The sequence below is a fragment of the Acipenser ruthenus genome, chromosome 50 (assembly GCF_902713425.1).
Source record: "Acipenser ruthenus chromosome 50, fAciRut3.2 maternal haplotype, whole genome shotgun sequence".
NCBI lineage: Eukaryota > Metazoa > Chordata > Actinopteri > Acipenseriformes > Acipenseridae > Acipenser > Acipenser ruthenus.
The window spans coordinates 8,631,367-8,643,688 of NC_081238.1; the positions used below are offsets into that span (position 1 = coordinate 8,631,367).

The 12,322-nt window shown below is 36.9% G+C and overlaps 1 protein-coding gene across 6 annotated transcripts in view; it reads right to left on the reverse strand.

Moving 5' to 3' along the window:
• Positions 1–3,542: 3,542 nt before the first annotated feature.
• Positions 3,543–12,322, reverse strand: part of LOC117969720 (E3 ubiquitin-protein ligase TRIM39-like) — a 30,809-nt gene continuing 22,029 nt past the window's right edge. For 4 of the 6 annotated variants that reach the window (XM_059015598.1, XM_059015596.1, XM_059015597.1 and 1 more), the window contains 9 exons: positions 11,747–11,782; positions 11,061–11,090; positions 10,415–10,447; positions 9,369–9,464; positions 8,803–8,889; positions 7,531–7,557; positions 6,128–6,154; positions 6,009–6,035; positions 3,543–4,699 (listed from right to left, as the gene is read on the reverse strand). In XM_059015598.1, coding sequence (XP_058871581.1) covers positions 4,149–4,699; positions 6,009–6,035; positions 6,128–6,154; positions 7,531–7,557; positions 8,803–8,889; positions 9,369–9,464; positions 10,415–10,447; positions 11,061–11,090; positions 11,747–11,782 — 914 coding nt within the window. In that variant the 3' untranslated portion in view covers positions 3,543–4,148. Of the gene's footprint in view, positions 4,827–6,008; positions 6,036–6,127; positions 6,155–7,530; positions 7,558–8,802; positions 8,890–9,368; positions 9,465–10,414; positions 10,448–11,060; positions 11,091–11,746; positions 11,783–12,322 lie in introns of all 6 variants that reach the window. The other 2 variants (XM_059015601.1, XM_059015600.1) reach the window with 2 other exon arrangements.

The window sequence follows — 12,322 nt, forward strand, 5'->3', positions numbered from 1 at the left end:
TGCCCCTGTACTGATTGGCAGTCATGGGAATTGCACTGCTCAATTTCATCTACATCAAACATTGTGTGTTGGATCATCTAATACTGGAAATATCCACAATATCATGCTTTTAGGATAAAGTGCATGAGTCACCATAATATTGAGCATATCTGCTCCTCTAATTCTAGTTATGCATGTGTATTATATTTCTTTAATTAACATATCACAGATCACATGGACAGACCACGTGCACAAAATTCACATTAAAAATGAATACATAAATAAATAAAACTGCACTAACTTAGCAGTGCAGTTAGATACATCTGAAAACATTCATTTTTATTACTATGGCAATCCAAATTATCAGTTAGAGATAGCTAAATGCATTTCAAGATATCTTGAACTGAATTAGATATATCTAACTGAATTACAGATATATTTAACTAAATTAGATATCTAACTGAATTATATATATATATATATATATATATATATATATATATATATATATATATATAATTCAGTTAGATATCTAATAATATATATATATATATATATATATATATATATATATCTGTAAATCATTTTGAGATATCTAAATAAGATAGTTTTAAAGATATCTATAATTTATTTAGATATCTTGAAATAAATTAGATATCTAAAAATCATTGAGACATTACAGACATCTTATTTAAAAGTATATTTCAAGATATCTGAAATCATTTGAAGATATCTCCTAGATGATCATTTGACTTGTCATACTCTACTATTTTCAGTCTCCTCTAAAGCGTTGAGGTGAATAATCTGGGAATGCTCTTATTAATAATTCGACAGAACAGAACTGACAGGGTCGATTCGCACAGGACTAAAAATACACACGACAGTGCACGAGTTTGAAATTTTATATACAGGAGGTCCCGATGCCCCGTAAAACAAGTGGAGGACCGCTGGAAAAACATCTGGGGTAAAACGAAGTGGACAATTTACATGGGACTACATTTCACTGATGACATGAAGAACAATTCCAGAACCGCTGGCAATCTGGTGATTAAGTCCCGTGTGAACAGTGCTTTAGACTTCACAGAAACACGCGCGCTTGTGAGAGCCTTTCAAATAGTGTTTTCATTTATTTATTTATTTCTTACCACAGAATGAAAATACATGCAAAAAAATATTTCATACAACAGGGTCGTTAATTTACCCAACGTAGAAGTGACCTCAATTTTTATTCATATACTGCATATATATTATTAATGTGTGTTTGTATTACATGCATTTGCATATAGAGTATTTAAACAGTACTTGTACAAATAATAATTCAATTCTAAAATACAGTATTGAAACCATACGTTTTTCTTCTTCGTGTCTGCACACTTGCTGTGCTGCTTTATATATAGAATAGGACAGTCACTCCCATGATGCAGTTCAGTACTGTGTCACAGGTGTCTTTTGGGGATCCCACTCAGTTCTGTATGCACTGCAGTTGGTTGGCGATGCTGTGCTGCAGCGCCAGGATGATATATCCCACTATTATTTTTATTAACAATGAAACATATTGTTGATATAAAGTGACTGTCTGTCTACTGGTTCAGTTTTAAACCTGCAATATGTCAAGAATCATTTAGCCAGGGCACGCAATGCGTACAGGTTAAAAGCATTGCGAGTAACTAACGCGCTCTTACGGGCTCCAGAAATGGCGCCATTGTTTACTAACTCCGCCCACTTGTGACATCACTGTCCTATCCTTCTTTATATAGTCCTCGAGGTACAGACAGATGTTAGCTCTAATTGAATGATGCATGCACAGAGCGCTTTTGAAAATGACAAGGATACATTACCCAGAGTTCATAATTGTAACTACAAAATTGCCTCATAAGCTTTACAAATTATATACACACACACACACACGAATAATATAGGGTTAACTTATCACATACTGTACGTGTTGTCAAAAAAAGAAAGAAACACTGGAAAAAATCATGTATCAGCCTCTGCACTTGTTTATATCCAACTGCCTGAAACGCCTACCACTTAGCGAGGCGTCAGCTTTTCAAACTTAACGTGTAGATAAAGCAATGTTGTAGATATAGCAATGCTGTATTGTGATGCTGTACATATAGCAATGCAGTATTATGATGCTGTACATATAGCAATGCAGTATTATGATGCTGTACATATAGCAATGCAGTATTATGATGCTGTACATATAGCAATGCAGTATTATGATGCTGTACATATAGCAATGCAGTATTATGATGCTGTACATATAGCAATGCAGTATTATGATGCTGTACATATAGCAATGCAGTATTATGATGCTGTACATATAGCAATGCAGTATTATGATGCTGTACATATAGCAATGCAGTATTATGATGCTGTACATATAGCAATGCAGTATTATGATGCTGTACATATAGCAATGCAGTATTATGATGCTGTAGATAAAGCAATGTTGTAGATATAGCAATGCAGTATTATGATGCTGTACATATAGCAATGCAGTATTATGATGCTGTACATATAGCAATGCAGTATTATGATGCTGTAGATAAAGCAATGTTGTAGATATAGCAATGCAGTATTATGATGCTGTACATATAGCAATGCAGTATTATGATGCTGTACATATAGCAATGCAGTATTATGATGCTGTAGATAAAGCAATGTTGTAGATATAGCAATGCAGTATTATGATGCTGTACATATAGCAATGCAGTATTATGATGCTGTACATATAGCAATGCAGTATTATGATGCTGTACATATAGCAATGCAGTATTATGATGCTGTACATATAGCAATGCTGTATTGTGATGCTGTACATATAGCAATGCTGTATTGTGATGCTGTACATATAGCAATGCAGTATTATGATGCTGTACATATAGCAATGCAGTATTATGATGCTGTACATATAGCAATGCAGTATTATGATGCTGTACATATAGCAATGCAGTATTATGATGCTGTACATATAGCAATGCAGTATTATGATGCTGTACATATAGCAATGCTGTATTGTGATGCTGTAGATAAAGCAATGTTGTAGATATAGCAATGCAGTATTATGATGCTGTACATATAGCAATGCAGTATTATGATGCTGTACATATAGCAATGCTGTATTGTGATGCTGTAGATAAAGCAATGTTGTAGATATAGCAATGCAGTATTATGATGCTGTACATATAGCAATGCAGTATTATGATGCTGTACATATAGCAATGCAGTATTATGATGCTGTACATATAGCAATGCAGTATTATGATGCTGTACATATAGCAATGCAGTATTATGATGCTGTACATATAGCAATGCAGTATTATGATGCTGTACATATAACAATGCTGTATTGTGATGCTGTAGATAAAGCAATGTTGTAGATATAGCAATGCAGTATTATGATGCTGTACATATAGCAATGCAGTATTATGATGCTGTACATATAGCAATGCAGTATTATGATGCTGTACATATAGCAATGCAGTATTATGATGCTGTACATATAGCAATGCAGTATTATGATGCTGTACATATAGCAATGCAGTATTATGATGCTGTACATATAGCAATGCAGTATTATGATGCTGTACATATAGCAATGCTGTATTGTGATGCTGTAGATAAAGCAATGTTGTAGATATAGCAATGCAGTATTATGATGCTGTACATATAGCAATGCAGTATTATGATGCTGTACATATAGCAATGCTGTATTGTGATGCTGTAGATAAAGCAATGTTGTAGATATAGCAATGCAGTATTATGATGCTGTACATATAGCAATGCAGTATTATGATGCTGTACATATAGCAATGCAGTATTATGATGCTGTACATATAGCAATGCAGTATTATGATGCTGTACATATAGCAATGCAGTATTATGATGCTGTACATATAGCAATGCTGTATTGTGATGCTGTAGATAAAGCAATGTTGTAGATATAGCAATGCAGTATTATGATGCTGTACATATAGCAATGCAGTATTATGATGCTGTACATATAGCAATGCTGTATTGTGATGCTGTAGATAAAGCAATGTTGTAGATATAGCAATGCAGTATTATGATGCTGTACATATAGCAATGCTCTATTGTGATGCTGTAGATAAAGCAATGTTGTAGATATAGCAATGCTAAATTGTAATTCTGAATGGAGAGTTTCATGTTGAATCAAACCTGGTGATTTTCAAAGGTGCTTTATCGTGACAGCCTGGGCTTAAGACGGGGTAAACCACCTCAGGGAAGTTGTATTTAAAAGTATGCATTGCATATCTATTGTCAGCATCATAGATGTTGTAAAATGACAATTCCCCTTTCCAATAGTTCAGATACATCCCCACTTTATAGAGCTTGTGTTCCAGTGTGAGAGGGAGAGGGGACTGGCTCTCTTGTTGGGATGGAGGAGGGTGAGTGACCAGGCTCTTGCCCACTGCTTCATACTTCCTCCCTCTAGCTGACAGTCTCACAAGCCAGTAGCCCTCCTCTGGTTTCTCAGGTATGATCTTCTCTCCAGGGTGTGTGGAGACTCCCACAGCCCAGTAGCCCTTCTCTCCCACCTCCACCTCCCAGTAGTGTCTCCCTGAGGTGAACACCTCCCTGCCCAGCACACTGGGCCACTCTGCTTCTCTCTCCCCTGTGAATTTCACCAGTGAGTCATCTACATTGACTGCAAGTCCTGGGCCGGCTGTGTCAGGATTCAGGGTCACTTCAGCTGATGAGAAGGAACAAATAAGAAGCCTTCTTTTATCAAGTAGAACCAGAAATGGCCGACCCTGGTCCAGGAGAGCCTCAATCCTGCAGTTCTTGTAGGTATCGTTAAATCATCACTTGCTAAATACCTGGAACAAATGGTAATTCTGACTAATTAAGCCCAGTAATCGAGTCAATTACCTCATTAAGAGGCTTCAGTAGTATGTTTAAAGTCAGTGGTTCTCAACCCCGAATATATTTCTTAGGATAGAAAATTAAACCATAGGGAACTGTTTAGCTTTTGGAATGAATTAAAACAACTACTTACTACTCTATATTTATCTATATACTACTCAATAGTTAAGCATTAAAGGGGAACTCAGGGTGTGTGTGTGTGTTACATGTTCCCATATGTTGCTACAACTGTTTAAATAAGGTGTGCATAGTTTTTTTTGACATCCTGACCACTTTTTAACACTATTAAATTGCAGTCTACACAGTGCTCTGTTTCCAAGATGGCTTCAAAATGTACCCATCAGAAGAACATTTCCTATCATCCTCCTGCTCATGTATCTATGATGGGAGTGATGATGGGAAGTGTAGTTCTAAAATTCTTCTGAAGAGTACATTTGAAGCCATCTTGGAAACAGTAGCACTGTAGAATGTAATTTAATAGTGTAAAAATGTGGTCAAGATTTACAAAATAATAATAAAAACATGCACACCTTATTTAAACAGTTGTAGCAACCTATGAAAACACACACACACACACACACACACACACACACACACACTGACACACACACTGACATACACACTGACACACACACACACGCAAGCACACACAAGCTGAATTGGGCAATAATTAGACTGAAGCAACCAGATTGAAATGCAGGTTTCCCAATCCTGGTCCTGGGGGACCCCTGCCTGCTCTGCTGGTTTTTGTTCCAACTGAGCTCTCAGTTACCTCATTTAACTAATAATTTACCTCAATCTGAACTCTTAAATTATTTAAAAACAGATGGAGATTTCAAGTTAAATATGAAATATTAGGAACTTAAAATCTCCAACTTTTTTATAAGCTACACAATTTAAAGTAAAATTAAGCAAAGTATTAGTTCAATTGAGGGTTCAGTTAAGTAATTGAGAGCTCAGTTGGAACAAAAACCAGCAGGGCAGGCAAGGATCCCCCAGAACCAGGAATGGGATACCCTGCTCTATATAATGTGCATATATGAATTATATCAACCTTAATGGCGTTGCACAATATACTAATAGATTCTATAATCATAAGAATGCAGTAAACATGGAAGCAGTACATTTAAACTTACTTTTGGCTTTACAAATCTGTTGCCATACTGAAAGAGACAAAAACAGGGATGGATTCGCAACTCAAAATCAGCATATTCTCAATAATAAAAATGCATTCAAAGAGATTTACTGTATTTACCTCCATTTGTAACATATCCCACTACATCTAAAGAAAGAAAATGACATGTTACAAGTTGTGAGAGTATAGAAGGGGAAACTGACATTCTAATTGTACTTCTGCATGTGGTTTTCAGCACAGCTCCAGCCTGGAGCTGACCTGGTGGAAGAAGAAGAAGAAGAAGAAGAAGAAGAAGAAAAAGCAACACACTGGCAGTTATAACAAGCGAACAAGTTTGATATCTTCCCTTAATTGACACATCTTCTTTTGAAGTTATATACTGGTGTTTAATCACCTGTGAGCAGTTCATTTCTCTAACAAGTTTGTTAGTATTACTCTCCATAGTAACAAAATAGTGGTAACATTGAATTCATTCTGTCACGTACAGTATTTCTTCCTCTTCTTTGTACATCATCATGTTACTTGATAACAATTGACTAACTGAAAAAACACAGCCCCTACCAAATCATACAAAATGACTTATTCTTTAAGGTATTTTTTTTTAATAAGATGTGGCAATTAAGCAAAGATATCCGAGTCATGTGTTATTACTACTGCCAATATGTTGCTGATTTTGCACCACCAGGTCCATTCCAGGCTGGAGCCGGGTTGAAAACAGCATGCAGAACTGCAGCTGCAGTATCATACGCAGACTAGAAGATGCTGCAATAAGAACACAGCCAAAAAACAGGTCGTTTAAAAGGGGAACACATTTTTTTTATTTTTTGTGCATGTGGTGTGTTTCCAAAATGGCTTCACATGTACCCTTCAGAAGAACATTTCCCATCATCCTCCTGCTCATGTATGTACGATGCATGGGGGTGGTAGGAAATGTAGTTCTGAAGTTTTTCTGAAGGGTGCATGTGAAGCTGTCTTGAGCACTGTGCAGACTGCAATTTAATAGTGTAAAAAAGTGTTAGGATGTCAAGAAAAAAATAAAATAAAAACAATACACACACCTTGTAAACAGTTTTAGCAACATATGGGAACATGTACAGTAACACACACACACACACGCGGACACATGCATGCACAAACACACGCATGCATAAACACACATGCGCACACACACGCACACACATCCCAAATTGACTCCCCCAGCCATAAACTAAATGAATTCAGTGACAAGCAATTCCATTTGAAGTCTTCATCAGGGCTTTCACTGAGAACATTTAAGATATTTATTTTACAATTCCTACTAGTACCTAGAAAATACTGGAAATCCAGAAAGCCTTTTATTATGCAATTTTCGCGTATGTCAAAAATAAAACCAAATGTTGTTGGCTCACGATACAAAATTCAGGGCAACAGCAAGTCATGGCCGACATTTGTTGAGCGAAATAAATCTTCTGTGCCAAATATTTTGGCCACAAATATTTCTGGACTTACAGTAAACACAAGAAAATGAAAAAAATAATTCTTACTTAACTTCTTTAGAATTTCAGCATGATCTACAAAAGAAACACAATGAAAAAACACACATTCATTATTGGAACAGAAGAAGTGTGGCTTTCTTTATTAGAAAACTGTTTTAATTGCGAGCTATAACATTATTTATAAAAGATGTTTGAAATGTATAAAATGTGTATGAACTCAATTTGTTTTAGTTTGTCAGGTTTTAGAAGAAGAAACAGAGCTTTGTGAACTAACCTAGTTGGAATAAAAGTAATAATCTTTATTATTTTTTTTTCTATATTATTATTTAGTCGTTGCCAATTTTTTTTTTTTATTATTTTCTCCCAATTTGGAATGGCCAATTATTTTATTACTGTCGGCTCACCGCTAACACCCCTGTGCTGACTCGGGAGGGTGAAGATGAACACACGCTGTCCTCCGAAGCGTGTGCCGTCAAGCCGACCGCTTTTTTCACACTGAGGACTCACCGTGCAGCCACCCAAGAGCTACAGCGTCGGAGGACAACGCAGCTCTCGGGCAGCTTACAGGCAAGCCCGCAGGCGCACGGCCAGACTACAGGGGTCGCTGGTGCGCGGTGAGCCGAGGACACCCTGACCGACCTAATCCTCCCTCCCCCCGGGCGATGCTCGGCCAATTGTGCGCCACCCCCTGGGAGCTCCCGTCCTCGATCGGCAAAGGAATAGCCTGGATTCGAACTCGCGACTTGCAGACTATAGAGCGCATCCTGCACTCACGTGGAGCGCCTTTACTGGATGCGCCACTCGGGAGCCCCGTAATGATCTTTATTTTAAGTGTATTTTCTATGTTTCCTAAAATAATATGAATACATTGGACTCCTCAAGGATTTTTGGAAATTGAATTAACCTGTTCCATTAGACAATGGATTGCTGCAGCTGTGCAAGTTTGTAACATTCTAGAAAATAGAGAACTTTCTAATTAAAGGATAACTCAAGTTGTGTGTGTGTGTGTGTGTGTGTGTGTGTGTGTGTGTGTGTTACATGTTCCCCCATATGTTGGTACTACAACTCTTTAAGGTGCGTGTATTTTTTTTTTTTTATTGACATCCTGACCACTTTTTTTAAACTATTAAATTGCAGTCAGCTGTGCTCTGTTTCCAAGATGTCTTCACATGTACCCTTCAGGAGAACTTCAGAGCTGCATTTCCTCATCATAGATATACAAGAGCAGGAGCCGGATGGGGAAATGTAGTTTTGTTAGCAGTTATAAAGTTACCCCTTTGAAAAGCATACAAGTGATTGACTTCAATAAAGAAGGTATACCTATTCTGGGTTCACAACAGCACATGTAGTTGCTGATGACTGAAACACACACAATACTCTTCATGGAAACATTTTTGATCAAGCTTCCTGTGAACAAATAAACACATACATTAATGGTCAATTCCTGTGTGACTGGACACTGTCAAGGAATAATTTCAGAGGCAAAAATTGCCATTCAAATATACCATTTTTTTAAATTTGGAATCAGCAATTATTTTTTACCCCCATTTTCTCCCAATTTGGAATATCCAATTGTTTTTGAGACCTTGTCTCAGTGCTGCTAGTACAAGACAAGGAGGCTGTGCGGTCCAGTGGTTAAAGACAAGGGCTTGTAACCAGGAGGTCCCCGGTTCAAATCCCACCTCAGCCACTGACTCATTGTGTGACCCTGAGCAAGTCATTTCACCTCCTTGTGCTCCGTCTTTCGGGTGAGACGTAGTTGTAAGTGACTCTGCAGCTGATGCATAGTTCACACACCCTAGTCTCTGTAAGTTGCCTTGGATAAAGGCGTCTGCTAAATAAACACAATAATAATAACAGGGATTTCCACCCTATCCAGTTCTTACTTGAAGACACAAAGTTGACGATCAGTGAAGCAATTAATAAAGGACTGAACCCAAGCAAAACCATCTTCTCTCTGAAACAAGTGTTGCAAAAACCACCTGCAAAGAAACAGACAAAGAAATGAATAATAAAGACAAGTTCAATCTACGGGAGATAGACGTCTAAAATCAGTGTTTAATCCCCGCTGTTTTTTGTTCCAGCAACACTCTCAATTAAACTAACAATTAACCTATTCTGAGCTTTTTAATTGTTTTTAAAATAATTGGGGGTTTTAAGGTTACATACAAGGGCAGCAGTGTGGAGTAATGGGGGGAGGGGGGGCTCTGGACTCCTGACACGAGGGTCTTGTGTGGGTTCAATCCCAGGTAGGGACACACACACACACACACACACACACACACACACACACACACACACACACACACACACTGCTGCTGTACCCTTGAGCAAGCAGGCATGTACCTTACCTCCTAGGTTAATAGACAGACAGGTAGCTAGTTCAACCCTTGAGCAAGCAAGGTACTTTACCTCCTAGATTGACAGACAGACAGCTAGCTAGTTCAACCCTTGAGCAAGCAGGCAGGTAATTTACCTCCTAGATTGCTCCAGTAAAAACACAACTGTATACATGGGTAATTGTATGTAAAAAATAATAATGTGATAATTGTAAGTCGCCCTGGATAAGGGAGGCGTCTGCTACGAAATAAATAATAAGGAACCTAAAACTTTTAGAAGCTACACAATTTAAATCTAATTTAAGCAAATTTTGTAATGAATTCTGTTTACTTAATTTAGAACTCATTTGGAACAAAAACCAAGAGGCAGTTTCAGAATCATATAATTATGTACAGTATTATAGTATGTTAAAATATAGCACTTAATCCACAAAACCATGAAATACATTCTATGTATATTTTATACTTTATTTGTAGTGTTCTGTTCATTTAACCTGGAAAAGAAATCTATATTAAATAGGTTTTTATTTTTTCTTGTAGTACAGTAATAAATCAAGGCATATGATTAAAATAAAAAATCTTGATGTACTTACCGGGACTAAATTTCTTTAGAAATTGATCATGAACTAGAAAAGAAACACAGAAAAATAATATACAATTATTGGAAGAGAATAGGTTATTATTAGAAAAGGAGTGATTGCAGTTTGATTTTATAAAGACATTTGGAATTTGATTTTCTGAGTAATGATTGGACACCATAACAACCACAAATGTATCACTTGGCTGATATACAATTAGAAAACACATGGAAACTATGTCACTGGCTTGGTTTACATGCTGGAAAAATGTCATGACTTACTTGACTACTGTCATGACTTATTTAAGGTGGAATAGTGACTGGATTCAAATTTTAGATTTATGTTTAGTTTATGTTTGAATACAAATGTAAAAAAAATATACAAAAATAATCAAACAACAACAACGTGAAGTTTCAAAACAGGAATTGTTCAATTAAACAAACCAAAAATTGTAATCCAGCTGTACCACCTTAAATAAGTCATGACAGTAGACAGAAAAGTCATGACACTTAGAAACTATTAATTTTTCATATTGAATTTCATTTCAGTTTTTTTTTCACTATTACTTTCAATGGATTTATATAATCTTCAATGTTATAAACATTTTTGAAATTTGATTTATAAAATATGTTTGAAATGTATAAAAGGTGTATGAACTCACCTTGTTTCAGTTCTACCAGTTGATCGTGTTCTGAAATATAAAAATAGAAAGTTTTGTAAATTAGACTAAATAAAAACTTTGACCCACCCACTAATTGCAAATTAAAAACCTGGTCCTGATGATAATGATGATGCTAGCATCTTTTTTGGTTTGTCAGATTCCTTCCACCCCAGAGGGAACCCACTTCCATTAATACTGCTGGGTTTTGAATTTACAATTAGCAGGGGGATTCAAAGTTTTGATTTGGTCTAGGTCTAAGCTTGTTGAGAAAATGTTTTTTTTTTCTTTTTCTGTTCAGGATGAGCCCTATAGCCATAAAGGAGCTCGCTGGTTCGAATCCAGCGCTATGCCATCACTGGCTGTGGTCAGGAGATCCCAGGGATTCCCACAGAGTTCCCAGAGGTTTCCCAGGGGGTGGTGCATAATTGTCAGAGCTTGAGATGCCTGGGTGGGGAGGGATCTAGTCGGCTCGTTAATCCTCGTCTCACCACTGCGCATCAGCGACTCCTGTGGTTGGCCTGTGAGCTGGCTGCACTGTCACCTGATCTGTGTTGTCCTCTGACACAACAGGTCTGGTGACTTAGCTGTGGGGTTGCAGTGTGAAAAAACAAGAGGTTGGCTTGACAGCTTGAAGCACATTTCAGAAGACTCAAGCTTAAGTGCGTTTCTCTGTCTTCATCTCTCACCTTGTTTCAGTGCTGCATTCTCCTTTTCTAAACTTTCTGAAAAACACAACTTATAATGTTTAGTTTATACATTTATATTTGGCATGTATAACATTACCACAATACACACACATTACTCCTGCTGGAATTCTGCACTGCGTTCTGTTTTAGGTGTGGCTCCAGCCTGGAACAGACATGGTGGAGGAGGAAGAGGAAGAAGAAGAGGAAGAAGGAGGAGGAAGCAGAAGCAGAAGCAGCAGAAGTCGCCGCTAAATAATCAGCAACAAATTGGTAGAAATAACACAAGTCTGATATCTGTGACATCTTTCAAACTTATACTAGTATTTATCACCTGTGTGAGCAGTTCATTTCTCTAACAAGTTTGTTAGTATTACTCTCCATAGTAAAAAAATAAAAAAGTGGAAACATTGAATTCATTCTGTCATGTACAGTATTTCTTTCTCATGTGTGTACATCATCATGTTACTTGAAAACAATATGACTAACTGAAAAAACAGCCCCTACGAAACCATAAACAAGGTTACTTTTTTATTCAGATGTGGTAATTAAGCAAACATATCGGACTTGTTTGCTTGT